At 55.7% G+C, this 14,348-nt stretch overlaps 1 protein-coding gene across 1 annotated transcript in view; it reads left to right on the forward strand.

Annotated features, from left to right (window-relative positions):
• Positions 1-14,348, forward strand: part of NUP98 (nucleoporin 98kDa) — a 45,240-nt gene that overhangs the window by 30,089 nt on the left and 803 nt on the right. Inside the window, exons 22-31 of the mRNA XM_009998502.1 lie at positions 244-664; positions 1,899-2,128; positions 2,827-3,096; positions 4,008-4,165; positions 6,216-6,359; positions 8,913-9,055; positions 10,407-10,628; positions 11,642-11,883; positions 12,986-13,140; positions 13,709-13,820. Coding sequence (XP_009996804.1) covers positions 244-664; positions 1,899-2,128; positions 2,827-3,096; positions 4,008-4,165; positions 6,216-6,359; positions 8,913-9,055; positions 10,407-10,628; positions 11,642-11,883; positions 12,986-13,140; positions 13,709-13,820 — 2,097 coding nt within the window. The remainder of the gene's footprint in view (positions 1-243; positions 665-1,898; positions 2,129-2,826; positions 3,097-4,007; positions 4,166-6,215; positions 6,360-8,912; positions 9,056-10,406; positions 10,629-11,641; positions 11,884-12,985; positions 13,141-13,708; positions 13,821-14,348) is intronic.

The raw sequence follows: 14,348 nt of genomic DNA on the forward strand, positions 1-14,348 counted from the left end.
AGGGTGGCAGAGCCCTGGGCCAGGCTGCCCAGAGAGGCTGTGGAGGCTCCTTCTCTGGAGACATCCCAGCCCCTCTGGAGGTTCCTGTGGGACCTGCTGGAGGGATCCTGCTCTAGGGGGTTGGATGGGGGATCTCCAGAGCTCCCTTCCAACCCCACCAGTCTTGACTATGAAATACCAGAGTTGTGCTGCCTGAAAAGTGCTCACCCCGCTCACCTCCATGTTCCTCCTCCTTCCCTCCAGTTGGTGGGCTGCTGCAATCCAAGTTTGCTAATGCCTTTTTCCAACCTCCGAGTGCTGCTCTGCAAGATGCCAAGGGACCCAGGACATCCAGCAGCCCCCCTGCTGTCACCCCTTGGTCAGCCACTTCTCCCTTGGCTTCTGCCTTCTCCGTCCCTCCGTCGGTCCCCGAGGTGCAGATGAAAACCGTCGGTGTCCGTCGGCAGCGGGGGCTGGTGCCCCTGGAAAAGTCCATCACCTATGGAAAAGGGAAGCTGCTGATGGACATGGCACTCTTCATGGGACGCTCATTTCGTGTTGGTTGGGGGCCCAACTGGACACTTGTCAATTGTGGAGATCAGCTGAGTGCATCAAGTGAAAGGGAGGATGTTCGGGACGAGTCTGTGGGATATGGGTTCCTGCCAACTCCTGTTGCTCCAAAACCGTGAGTAGCTCTTTCCTCCACGGTGGGTCCAACATATTCTCTCCTCCTGTTTGGCAGAATCTTGATTGTTCATCAGTTCCTTTTTGAAATTCAGCTCAATATTCCTTCTGGTGGGCTGAAGTGGTGCGAGGTCATGTTAGCCATGGAGTGTCCTTCAGGTTGCTGCTTTACAAATACCTGTATCTCAGAAGAGCTGGGATATTGTAGCAAGAGCAGGTTGGGGGTGGTTGGGGTTTTTTTGTAACAAATGAATGGCAGTGTCACCTGGCAAAGGTTAGAGAGAAAGTTCAAAATTGTTGTCCATGAAGCTTCTAATCTGCTGTTGGATCCCCCTGAGGATATCTGCACTGCCTGAGGACTTTCCTGTTCAGCTTCTGAATGGAGATGCCTTCAGTTCTGCTTGTGTATGGACCAGGGTACAGCCCTTCCCTGGGCTGTGGGGCTCCATACCTAAACTTAGCTGGAGTCAAACTAGATGTTCCACCATTTAGGTCTTCACAAAAAGATTATTTGATGGATGTTCTCCAGCATATCTGATTTGCTGAGAGAATGAAGTGCTCTTACCAGGTGCACTGGGCTGTGGTGAGGTGTGCTGGTTGTTGCCTTCAGACAGATGGAACCCCCAGTTCAGTGAGGTTCATGTGCCAAAGTCTGGCTCTGAATCCCAGGCTGTGTGACGAGGTTCTTTGAGCTGTTGCCCTTGGATTAGGACAAGCTGCCCTGTGGTGGCTGCAGATCATGTGCATGGAGAACAATTCATAGAATCCCAGACTGGTTTGGGTGGGAAGGGACCTTCAAGATCATCCAGTTCCAACCCCCTGCATGGGCAGGTACACCTCCCACCAGCCCAGGCTGCTCCAAGCCCCATCCAACCTGCCCTTCAACACCTCCAGGGATGGGGCAGCCACAGCTTCTCTGGGCAACCTGGGCCAGGGTCTCACCAGCCTCACAGCACAGAATTTAGACATCAGGAAGAAATTCTTCCCCATGAGGGCAGGAAGGCACTGGAACAGGTTGCCCATGCAGGTTGTAGCTGCCCCCTCCCTGGAGATGTTGAAGGATGAAGCTTGTGCAGCCTAGGCTGGTAGGAGGTGTCCCTGCTCCTAGCAGAGGGGTTGGAACCTGGTGATCTTGAAGGTTGGAAGGCACCTTCACCATTCCATGATTCTCCCTGGTCTCTACCCCAATTCAGACCATCACCACCTGTTTTTATCTTCTATTTTTTTCCTTCCAGACTCTCAGAATCCTCTTTCAAAGTTCATGTGGAGAAGCTGAGCTTAGAGCAACGGAAGAGGGGCAGGGACAAACAGCTGTACCTCATCCCCCTGGAGATAAAGCTGAAGCACAGCACTGTCCACATGGATGAGAAGTGTCCTCTTCTAGCTCCCAACCCAGGAGTTTCTGCCATCCATGACTACGCAGACTGGGCTCGGGAGGCGTCCGAGGATCCTGCAGGGACAGAGAGTGAGTATGGAGTGATGCTCTTTGTGGTGCCAGTGAGACTGGAAACCTCTCCAGGTGACATCAGAGCAGGGAAATGTGAATAAAAGAGAACAACTGACTGTGCCTCAACCTTCTTTCTGAAAGCATTAACAAGGGTGATGGCATCTGGAGAGCTAGCTGCTTTCCTGGAGCAGTAGGATGGCCTCTGAGATATCCTACAAGGTGATGGTAGCATCCCCAGGGGAGACACCTCCCTGCCCACAGCTGAGTGAGGGGGTTGGAGCCAGGGGGGTCGGGCTCTGCTCCCCAGGAACAAGCGACAGGACAAGAGGGAACGGCCTCAAGTTGTGCCAGGGGAGGTTGAGGTTGGATCTGGGGAACAATTTCTCCCTGGCAAGGGTTGTCAGGGCCTGGCCCAGGCTGCCCAGGGCAGGGGGGGAGTCCCCATCCCTGGAGGGGTTTCCAAGCCCTGGGGATGGTGCTGAGGGACATGAGGCAGTGGTGGCCTTGGCAGGGATGGGTTAATAGTTGGACTGGATGATCTTGGAGGTCTTTTCCAACTGAAACAGCTCCATGTTTTGTTTAGACTTATATGGGGAAGAACAGAACAGTTTCCCCCACCATGATCCTAAGGTTCTGCTTATCCTCATATCCCAGTCCTCTCTAAAGAATTCTTTCCCGCCTGTTCACTCCTGGTGACTGGATTCCTCTCCTGACAGCTGTGGTGAAGCACTGGTGCTTGACGTGGACTCTGTGTGAAGCCATCTGGGGCAACCTGAAGGAGCTGGAGGCCAGGCTGGAGGAGCCCAGCGAGTACCTGCTGTCCCTGGAGCGCAGAAGGGCCTTTTCCCGCTGGCTGGCGGAGACGGCGGCGCGGCGCGTGGAGGAGGAGGTGTCCCTGTCCCGCCACGGCAGCCCCGTGGAGGCCGTGTTCAGCTGCCTGACTGGGAGGAGAATTGGTGAAGCCTGCAGGCTGGCACAGCAGGCAGGTGAGGCTCTTGGGTGGATCCCTCAGCTTTCTGAGGGGAGCAAGAAGGGAGACACAGGAGGAGGATTGTCACTGTGGGAGCTGACAGGGACTGAGCCTCTGACCAGAGTCTCCAAGGAGACCTGAGAGCAGCTTCCAGGGCCTGAAGGGGCTCCAGGAAAGCTGGGGAGGGGCTTGGGACAAGGGCAGGGAGGGATGGGAGCAGGGGGAAGGGTTTCCAGCTGGCAGAGGGAGCTGGAGCTGAGATGGGAGGGAGAAATTCTGTGGTGTGAGGGTGGGGAGAGCCTGGCCCAGGTTGCCCAGAGAAGCTGTGGCTGCCCCATCCCTGGGGGTGTTGAAGGGCAGGTTGGATGGGGCTTGGAGCAGCCTGGGCTGCTGGGAGGTGTCCCTGCCCATGCAGGGGGGTTGGAACTGGGTGGGATTTAAGGTCTCTTCCAACCCAAACCATTCCATGGTTCTATGACAGTGGTTAAGGTGGGAGCTGGCTGGTCTGCTTGCTGCTTGACTACCTGGTCATGCTCACACTGCCCTCACCAGCTCTCCTGGGGTCAGGAACACGCTCTGTTCCACGTGATGTTTTTGCACAGCATCTCCCTTGGAAGGGTCTTTAATCGCTGTTATTTCCCACTGAGCTTTTGCTCCGTGTTTGTTTTTAAAATGTGTCTTTTCAGAGCCTAAGGGTTGGTTTAATCTTGGTCTTTTATGTCAGTTAAAGTCTTAAAATCATCTCTGGGTGAGGGATGTGTCTCTCCTTCCCCTTCCTTTGTCCCCTACCTCCGTTCTGCTGGGTGTTCACAGAGGGGTTTATTCAAGAAGAAACCGCGCCCGAAGCCCAGCGCTGCAGCTGGAGGTTGAGCCGAGTGCCCCGAAACTGGGAGGACTTTGCTGAGGTGCTGTTGTCTCCTCTTGCAGGTGACCACAGGCTGGCTCTGCTGCTGTCCCAGCTGGAGGGCAGCCAGCCCCTGGGGGACCTGCTGACCATGCAGCTGGTGGACTGGCACCGGCTGCAGGCCGACCGCTTCATCGCCGAGGAGCGGCTGCACCTCTTCGCCCTGCTGGCCGGGAAGCCGGTGAGCTCTGCCACCCACCCAGGGTGTCCTTGACTCTCTCCCCTTCTTGACAGCACACTTGGCCGCAACATGGGGTGTCCCAGCATGGTGGGGGGTTGGAAGGGACCTCTGGAGATCATCCAGTCCCAACCCCCTGCTAGAACAGGGTCACTTCTAGACTGACCCCCCCTGGCTCCAACCTCCTCTCAGCAGCTGCAGAGCCAGCAGGTCTCCCCTCAGCCTCCTTTGCTCCAGGCTGGACACCCCCAGCCCCCTCAGCTGCTCCTCACAAGTTCTCCAGACCCTTCTCCTTGTCCTCCAGACCCTTCATTTTTTTGATTCCCCAGTTCTCCTTCCAAACACACATGCTTCAGTTCAGCTGCAATGGAACAGTTACAGTATTTTGCACTAATGATGTTTTCAGGGCAAGTCCTTGAGCAGTGAGCTTGTCCTGTGATAAGTTCTGTATAGACAAGTTCTTCAGCAGAAACAGCAGGAACCTTGCTGAGCCACAGACACCATGTGTGATCCAAGGGTATCAAGAAGATTGAGATCTGTTTCCCAGCAGAGGTCAGGAGTTACAGTCAGTACAGGGCTATTTGACATCTAACAAGATGTTTAACTGAGCACAGAGTCTCAGAGTGGTGAGGCTGGAAGAGAGCTCTGGAGATCATCCAGTCCAACCCCCTGCCAGCAGATCCCACAGGAACCTCCAGAGGGGTTGGGATGTCTCTAGAGAAGGAGACTCCACAGCCTCCCTGGGCAGCTCTGTCACCCTCACAGGCAACAAATTGCCTGTCCAGGTGGAACTTCCTGGGTTCCAGTTTGTGCCCATTGCCCCTTGTCCTGTCACTGGGCACCAAGAAGAGTCTGGCTCCATATTCCTGACACCCCCTGGAGATATTTATAACCACAGATACATCCCCCATCACCCTCCTTTTCTCACAGCTGAGCAGCCCCATCCCCTAAGAGAGATGCTCCAAGCCCCTCATCATCCTCATAGCCCTCCACTGAACTCTCTCCAGTAGTTCCCTGTCTTTCCTGAACTGGGGAGACAAGAACTGGACCCAGTTCTCCAGATGTGGCCTCACCAGGGCAGAGCAGAGAGGCAGGAGAACCTCCCTGACCTGCTGGACACACTCTTGGTTAACACACCCCAAGATTCCATGGCTTCAAGGACAGGCTGCTGGCGATCTGCTTCCCAGCAGAGGTCAGGAGTTACAGTCAGTACAGGGCGATTTGACATCTAACAAGATGTTTAACTGAGCACAGAGTCTCAGAGTGGTGAGGCTGGAAGAGAGCTCTGGAGATCATCCAGTCCAACCCCCTGCCAGCAGATCCCACAGGAACCTCCAGAGGGGTTGGGATGTCTCTAGAGAAGGAGACTCCACAGCCTCCCTGGGCAGCTCTGTCACCCTCACAGGCAACAAATTGCTTGTCCAGATGGAACTTCCTGGGTTCCACTTTGTGCCCATTGCCCCTTGTCCTGTCACTGGGCACCAAGAAGAGTCTGGCTCCATATTCCTGACACCCCCTGGAGATATTTATAACCACAGATACATCCCCCATCACCCTCCTTTTCTCACAGCTGAGCAGCCCCATCCCCTAAGAGAGATGCTCCAAGCCCCTCATCATCCTCATAGCCCTCCACTGAACTCTCTCCAGTAGTTCCCTGTCTTTCCTGAACTGGGGAGACAAGAACTGGACCCAGTTCTCCAGATGTGGCCTCACCAGGGCAGAGCAGAGAGGCAGGAGAACCTCCCTGACCTGCTGGACACACTCTTGGTTAACACACCCCAAGATTCCATGGCTTCAAGGACAGGCTGCTGGCTCCTGATGAACATGTTGTCCATCAGGATTCCCAGGTTTTTCTCCACCTGTCCTGGTGCCCGGGGTTATTCCTCCCACATGCATTGAACCTCATGAGGTTCCTCTCCACCCAACTCTCCAGCCTGGTACACAGCAGGAGGGGGAGACAAGTGTTGACCTGTTTGTTTTTTTACCAGTTCATCCTTGGTGTGTCCCAACCATTGTCTGGTAAGGTCAGTCAGAGCTGGGTGTGTTTCTGCAGGTGTGGCAGCTCTCAGAACGTGTCAGCATCAACGTGTGCTCGCTGCTGGACTGGAAGCGCTGCGTGGCTGTTCACCTCTGGTACCTGCTGCCTCCAACAGCCTCCATTGCCAAGGCTCTGGCCATGTATGAGGCAGCATTCCAGGTAGGACATCATGCCTGAGGAGGAGACACTCTGTGCTGTGGACTGGCTCATCTTACACTGGGGGTCCTCTGAGAAAGTCATGGGATGTTTGAGGTTGGAAGGGAGCTCTGGAGATCATCCATCCAACCCCCTGCCAGAGCAGGGTCACCTCCAGCAGGTCCCACAGGAACCTCCAGAGGGGCTGGGATGTCCCCAGAGAAGGAGCCTCCACAGCCTCTCTGGGCAGCCTGGCCCAGGCCAGTGGAAACATCTGCCCTGATCTGTGATGGTACCTCAGAGCTAAGCAGGTTACCTGCTCTGCAAAGCCCTCTGTGCACGGGGTGACCTGCAGCATCCAAGCTCAGGTGCAGGGAGTCACCCCGAGGCCAGCACAGACACAGCCTCACCCCTGCATTTCCAAAGATGTCACTAATTTAATGATATTGTCACAGTCAGACCACTAGAGCAGCAGCATCTCGGGAGGGAAGCAGACACTGACTGCAATGAACAGGAGCAGGGCAGAAACTGTCCCCACAGAAACATCTCAGGTGTGCTCAACTCAGGAAGCAGCTCCATGCTTGTTATTAGAGGTATCATCCCTGTTCCAGTCACTGTCAGTGGATTCTTGGGTGTAACCAGCAAGGTGTTGGTAGCAGGGGGGCTGCAGGGGTGGTCTCTGAAGAGGGGAGGTGCTGCCCTGTGCTGGACACAGCTCAGCCCACCAAGAGACTTTGTGGCACCTCTGAACTAACCAACAAAGCTGGTGGTGCCCCAGTGAGAGCTTCAGAAAGGGCAGAACACGCCCAACAGGCAGAAAACCAAAGTGAAACCAGCAGTGTAAGCAGAGGTGGAGAGGAACTGCTCCAGCACCAGAGCAGCTTTGTTTCCCACAGGCCCCAGAGACAACAATGGTCTGAGCACAGCCAGGCTGGGAGGAGGCAGAGGAGGCAGGAACAAAGGAGGGAAGTGGGGGCAGGACAGGAAATCATTGTTCCAATGTGTCTTTGTTTCTCACTACCCAAACCTGTTACACCAGGCAGCAAATTCATGTGTCTCAAGCCAAGTCTGCTGAACAGTAACTGCCACAAGCAACACATCTTCCCTGGTTTCACCTCATCCCATTTGTCATCCAGTTTTCTCCTTCCCTGTCCTGTTGATGTGGAGAAATTGTGTTTTCCCAGCAGGGTGCTGAGCCCTGCAGCTGTGCTGGGCTGTGCCCACCTGCATTCTGCACAGCCCTGCTGGGGCTGTGGGGCTGTCAGCCTCCAGTGCTGGGTGTTGCCTTGGGCAGTGTGTCAGAACACCCAACTGCAGTTTTGTAGCATCACCTGAACTTCAGGTGATGGTGCTAGAGACAGAAGGTCTCGCTGCAGCTCTGTGATGTGGAGGAAAAGTGGCTGCAGCTCCTTCCCAAGAACCTCGTGTTCCAGGGCTAATAACTAGAGCCCAGTGGGTGGAATTGGCCCCCACTCCAGATCTTCAGTTCTCACCAGCAGTGAGTGAGTCAGGAGGATTTTGATCACCTAGAGTCTGTAGATGGTGTGAAAGGCAAAGGGTTCAGTGCCCTGTCAAACTGTTCTTGTTGATTCAGTGTGTGTGTGCAGAGCTGCCCAGAGCCTGCCTGGGGCAGAGGCAGCTGCAGGGAATCCCTGAGCTTGACTGCTTGGGTCACACGTGGTTTTCCAGCTTGAAAACCATTCAGGAATACAGGCTGTGTGTGTGCAAGAGCTGACTGAACCTCCACACAGCAGCTTTGAGGAGCTCCGTGTGAGATGAAAGGAAGCTTTGCCAAAGCAGTTTGGGTTGGGGTGTTTCTTTTTTGTGTCCTGTTAGTCTGTAGCTGTGGTGGAAGGTTTGGCTGGAGGCTCAGTTGGGTGCAGCTTCTGCTGGGAGGCAGGGAATGTGCTGGTGAGCCTGCTAAGTTGTGTGGAAGCATGGAATCCCAGAATGTTTGGATGGGAAGAGACCTTAAAGGGAAGAGATCAGTTCCACCTCCTGCCATGAGCAGGGACACCTCCCACCATTCCAGGCTGCTCTAAGTCCCATCCTTCAACACCCCCAGGGATGGGGCAGCCACAGCTTCCCTGGGCAACCTGGGCCAGGCTCTCCCCACCCTCACAGCCCAGAATTTCTCCCTCCCATCTCAGCTCCAGCTCCCTCTGCCAGCTGGAAACCCTTCCCCCTGCTCCCATCCCTCCCTGCCCTTGTCCCAAGCCCCTCCCCAGCTTTCCTGGAGCCCCTTCAGGCCCTGGAAGCTGCTCTCAGCTCTCCCTGGAGCCTTCTCTTCTCCAGGCTCAACACCCCAACTCTCCCAGCCTGGCTCCAGAGCTGCTCCAGCCCTCCCAGCATCTCCGGGGCCTCCTCTGGCCTCTCTCCAACAGCTCCGTGTCCTCCCTGTGCTGGGGACCCCAGAGCTGTTCCCAGCCCTGCAGGGGGGTCTCAGCAGAGCAGAGCAGAGGGGACAATCCCCTCCCTGGCCCTGCTGCTCATGCTGCTGGTGACACAACCCAGGACACGGGTGGCTCCAGCTTTGTTCCAAGCACTGACTTTAAGCTGTTCAAACTCTTTCTTTAGAACACAGCAGAGTGTGAAAAATACGCCTGCTGCCCTTTGCCTCCTTACCTGGAGGATTCTGGCTGTGTGGTTGAAGAAGATGACAGTGCAGGAAGGCCTCTGAGGGACGTGTGCTTCCACCTGCTCAAGCTCTACAGTGACAGGTAGGTGGGCAAATAGTTCAAATACTGTTTGGAAGAACCTTGGTTGGTGAGTTCTTGACTTCCCAAGGGTATGGAATCAGCTTCAGCATTTCCTGACCCACTCAGGCTTAGTCAAAAAACCTGCCTTGCCTGTGCCCCCGACAGAAGGTGGTGGCACTGTCACCTGTCACTGCTGCTGTTGTACTTGGTGACATTAAAGCTTTGGAGCATGTTTGTGGGGGGTTTCTTACCTGTTGTCTGTAGCTGGGGGTGCAGTGATTGTCCTGCATCCTGGCTGCCATGTTTGAAGGCCTTGAGCAATCTGCAGGAGGAGCAGGTACCAGAGGGTGACAGGACAAGGGGGATGGTTTTAAACTGAGAGAAGAATCAGAGAATATTAGGGGTTGGAAAGGACCTCTGAAGATCATCGAGTCCAACCCCCCTGCCAGAGCAGGACCAAAAAAAACCAAAAAACACAACTAGGGCAGGTCACTCAGCAAGGCATCCAGACAGGGCTGGAAAGGCTCCAGAGAAGGAGACTCCACAACCTCCCTGGGCAGCCTGTCCCAGGGCTCTGTCACCCTCACAGGAAAGAAGTTCTTCCTCATGTTGAGGTGGAACTTCTGTGCTCCAGTTTGAACCCATTGCTCCTCATCCTGTCACAGGGCACAGGTGACAAAAGCTTGTCCCTGCCTTCTTGTCACCCTCATGTATTTATTAGATTAGATCCTAAGTCTTCTCTCCAGACTGAACAGCCCCAGGTCTCTCAGCCTTTCCTCATCAGGCAGCTGTTCCAGTCCCTTCATCATCCTCATAGCCTCCCTTGGACTCTCTCCAGTAGATCCCTGTCTCTCTTGAACTGGGGAGCCCAGAACTGGACAAAACACTCCAAGTGAGGTCTCCAAGGGAGATATAGGTCAGACATCAGGAAGAAATTCTTCCCCATGAGGGCAGGAAGGCACTGGAACAGATTGCCCAGAGAAGCTGTGGCTGCACCATCCCTGGCAGTGTTGAAGGGCAGGTTGGATGGGGCTTGGAGCAGCCTGGGCTGCTGGGAGGTGTCCCTGCCCTTGCAGAGGGTTTGGGATCTGATGGTCTTTAAGGTCCCTTCCAACCTGCAGCATCCTGTGGGTCTCCAGGGGAACAGGCTGTCACAGCCTGGGTACAGACTCCAGAGCAAAAGGATTTGAACAATTGCTCCTGTTTTTTCTTTAAAAAAACCAAACCACAACCAAATCCCTCCCACCCAGATAAGTCACATCTGTGGAATAACTGGAAGTGGGTGAAGGGCAGGAACTCAGGAGCACCAAATTCTAATTGTGCTCCATGGCCCCAATTAACCACTAACAATACAACCATCTTTCCTCTCCAGGCTCTATGATCTTGACCAGCTGCTTGATCCCAGGAGCGTGACATCCGACCCTCTGGACCATCGTCTCAGCTGGCACCTCTGGGAGGTGCTGAGGGCCCTGAACTACACCCACCTCCTCAGGCAGAGCCAGGGGGTGCTGAACACCAGCTATGCTGCCCAGCTGGAGAGTGAGGGGCTGTGGGAATGGGCTGTGTTTGTCCTGCTGCACGAGCCAGACACACGGTGAGGAGAAGATGGATTTGATGTTGAATCCTTTTCCCTTGAGAACTGGTTGTGCCTGTCAGTGCTGCCCCTCACAGGGATTGTCTGCTGGGATTGCAGAGAGGCAGGAATGATGGAGCTTGGGCAGAGCTGGGCAGGGAGAAACTTGATGAAATTCAACAAGGCCAAGTGTAAAACGGAGGAACAGCCCCATGGATCAGCACAGGGTGGGGGGACCTGCTGGGGAACAGCTCTGGGGAGAAGGACCTGGGGGTCCTGGTGGGCAACAGGGTGACCATGAGCCAACAATGTGCCCTGGTGGTCAAAAAGGCCAATGGCTTCCTGGGGGCATCAAGAAGAGTGTGGGAATTAAGTCAGGGAGGTTCTCCTGCCCCTCTGCTCTGCCCTGGTGAGGCCACAGCTGGAGAACTGGGTCCAGTTCTGGGCTCCCCAGTTGATGAAGGACAAGGAGCTACTGGAGAGAGTCCAGGGCAGGGCCCCCAAGATGCTGAGGGGACGGAGCATCTGCCTGGGAGGAAAGGCTGGGGGAGCTGGGGCTGCTCAGCTGGAGAGGAGGAGCCTGAGGGGACACATCTAATGAATGTCTATAAATACATGAGGGCGTCAAGAAGGCAGGACAAGCTCTTGTCACTTGTGCCCTGTGACAGGACGAGGGGCAATGGAGTCAAACTGGAGCCCAGGAAGTTCCACCTCAACATGAGGAAGAACTTCTTTGTGAGGGTGGCAGAGCCCTGGGACAGGCTGCCCAGAGAGGCTGTGGAGTCTCCTTCTCTGGAGCCTTTCCAGCCCTGTCTGGGTGCCTTTCTGAGTGACCTGCCCTGGTTTGGATCCTGCTCTGGCAGGGGGGTTGGACTCGATCATCTCCAGAGGTCCCTTCCAACCCTGACCATTCTGTGATTCTAACCTTTAAGCTTAGAACATTTAAGATGTTCCAAAACATCAGTGATGATTTCTCTCAGTGCTCAACCTGTTGTGAAGTGATCCCAGCTGACCCTGGGCCTCTCTCCCCCCAGCACCCGGGAGAAGGCCGTGCGGGAGCTCCTGGACCGGCACTGCAGCCTGGAGGAGACCCCCGAGTCCTGGAGCAAGGAGGTGTTCCTGACTGAGAGGCTCTGCGTCCCCCCAGAGTGGATTCATGAAGCAAAGGCAGTTCGAGCAAGGATGGAGGGGGACAAGCACAAAGAAGCCCTCTTCTTGTTCAAGGCTGGGCACTGGAACCAGTGTCACAAGCTGGTTGTCAGGCACTTGGCCTCAGGTCAGTTTCTTGTCGGGGTCACGTCCTTGTATCTCTTGGACAACTCAAAATGCAGGAACAGAAGTCACTGGGTGTTCCTCAGCCCTGGTGAGGGGGCATCTGGGGTCCTGAGGGCAGTTCTGGGTCAGAAAGGAGACACTGAGACGCTGGAGGGTGTCCAGAGGAGGGCAAGGGAGCTGGGGAAGGGGCTGGAGAACTTGTGAGGAGCAGCTGAGGGAGCTGGGGGTGTCCAGCCTGGAGCAAAGGAGGCTGAGGGGAGACCTGCTGGCTCTGCAGCTGCTGAGAGGAGGTTGGAGCCAGGGGGGTCGGGCTCTGCTCCCCAGGAACAAGCGACAGGACAAGAGGGAACGGCCTCAAGTTGTGCCAGGGGAGGTTGAGGTTGGATCTGGGGAACAATTTCTCCCTGGCAAGGGTTGTCAGGGCCTGGCCCAGGCTGCCCAGGGCAGGGGGGGAGTCCCCATCCCTGGAGGGGTTTCCAAGCCCTGGAGATGGTGCTGAGGTACATGGGCAGTGGTGGAGCTGATGGTGGAAGGGGTGGGGCTGGGGTTAGCAGAGAGTGACCAAGCTCTGGTGGTCCCTGGGGTGCTGGTGGGTCACAGCAGACATGTGAGAAGGACAGGACTTTACCTTCTGCACCTTCCAGTGCCAGAGGTGCCTTGGGCAACAAGGGTAGCAGTGGCATTTCTGGTGCCCTCATCCTGCTTCTGGAAGTGGGATGGCCTTAGACTTGTCTTGTGCAGCTCCTAAGTCATAGACTCAGTGTGGTGAAGGTTGGAAGGGACCTTGAAGCTCATCAGTTTCCAACTGCCCTGCCATGGGCAGGGACACCTCCCAGCAGCCCAGGCTGCTCCAAGCCCCATCCAACCTGCCCTTCAACACCCCCAGGGATGGGGCAGCCACAGCTTCCCTGGGCAACCTGGGCCAGGCTCTCCCCACCCTCATGGTGAAGAATTTATTCACATCAACGTTTCTGGCTGGTGGTGTCAGGGGTCACAGAACTCCTGAAGAGCTCAGTCCGTTACTTGGGTTTTCTTCAGCAGTCCATGTTCCTGACCTACCAGAAGCCCCTTTCCCAGGTCACTAACCTGCTGCTTCTCTCCAGATGCCATTATCAACGAGAACTACAAGTACCTGAAGGGATTCCTGGAGGACCTGGCCCCCCCAGAGCGCAGTGCCCTGATCCAGGACTGGGAGCTGGCAGGGCTGGTCTACCTGGACTACATCCACGTCACCGAGATGCTCGACAGGATCCAGCAGGTAACTCACCAACTCCTGCTGGGGGATTTTTTTTTTTTCTACAGTTTGGAAGCTCAAGCATCTTCCTGCCTTTAGAATCACCTCCCTCTAGCTGCTCAGTGCTCAGGTTGGTGTTTGCCCTGGGCAGAGAGAATCTGCTGCATCTCTGACAGCAGAGCTTGGTAAATGACCTCAAATGAGGTGTGGGCAGCTGCTCCCAGGTGGAGCCCCCATCCCTGGAGAGATTTAGGAGTCCTGGACAGAGTACTGAGTGATGTGGGTTAGTTAAAAACTTGTCAGTGTTAGGTTGATGGTCGGACTTGGTGGTCTTTGAAGGTGTTTCCAGTCGAGGTGATCCTGTGACTCTGCAGACCTGCTCTGTGGAGGGTGGCCTGGCAGAGGTGAAGGAACAAACCAGCAGTGAGCTCCTCTGTGTGTCAGTCCCTTCTCATTCAACTCCAGGCTTCCCATCCCCCCCTTCGGGTGGGACTTCCAAGGGAATTCAGGGTAGATGGGCTTGGGATGGGTGAGTCTGATCAGAGCAGCATGAGGGGTCCTGGCTGAGCCCAACTCTCCTGTTTCCTTCCAGGTGGATTGTTCCACCTACGAGCTGGAGAGGTTACACAATACAGTGACATCCCTGTGCAACAGGATAGAGCAGCTCCAGTGCCACTGTGCCAAGGACTCCCTGGCACAGTCAGGTAGGTGACAGTAGCAGTGACAGTCCCCAGGGAGGGTGACTTTACAGCTGAGACACCAGCTGTCACCTGGGCTGCCCCTGTATCTGGCCCTCTGTGCTGCTGGAGGAAGGCTGGGCTTGGTGAGGTGAACCATGGAATGGTTTGGGTGGGAAGAGACCTAAAGCTGATCCAGTCCCACCCCTGCATGGGCAGGGACACCTCCCAGTAGCCCAGGCTGCTCCAAGCCCCATCCAACCTGCCCTTCAACACCCCCAGGGATGGGGCAGCCACAGCTTCCCTGGGCAACCTGGGCCAGGCTCTCCCCACCCTCACAGCCCAGAATTGCTCCCTCCCATCTCAGCTCCAGCTCCCTCTGCCAGCTGGAAACCCTTCCCCCTGCTCCCATCCCTCCCTGCCCTTGTCCCAAGCCCCTCCCCAGCTTTCCTGGAGCCCCTTCAGGCACTGGAAGCTGCTCTCAGGTCTCCCTGGAGCCTTCTCTTCTCCAGGCTGAACACCCCAACTCTCCCAGCCTGGCTCCAGAGCAGAGCT

This window comes from Chaetura pelagica, unplaced genomic scaffold, assembly GCF_000747805.2.
Source record: "Chaetura pelagica isolate M959 unplaced genomic scaffold, ChaPel_1.0 scaffold1215, whole genome shotgun sequence".
Taxonomy (NCBI): domain Eukaryota; kingdom Metazoa; phylum Chordata; class Aves; order Apodiformes; family Apodidae; genus Chaetura; species Chaetura pelagica.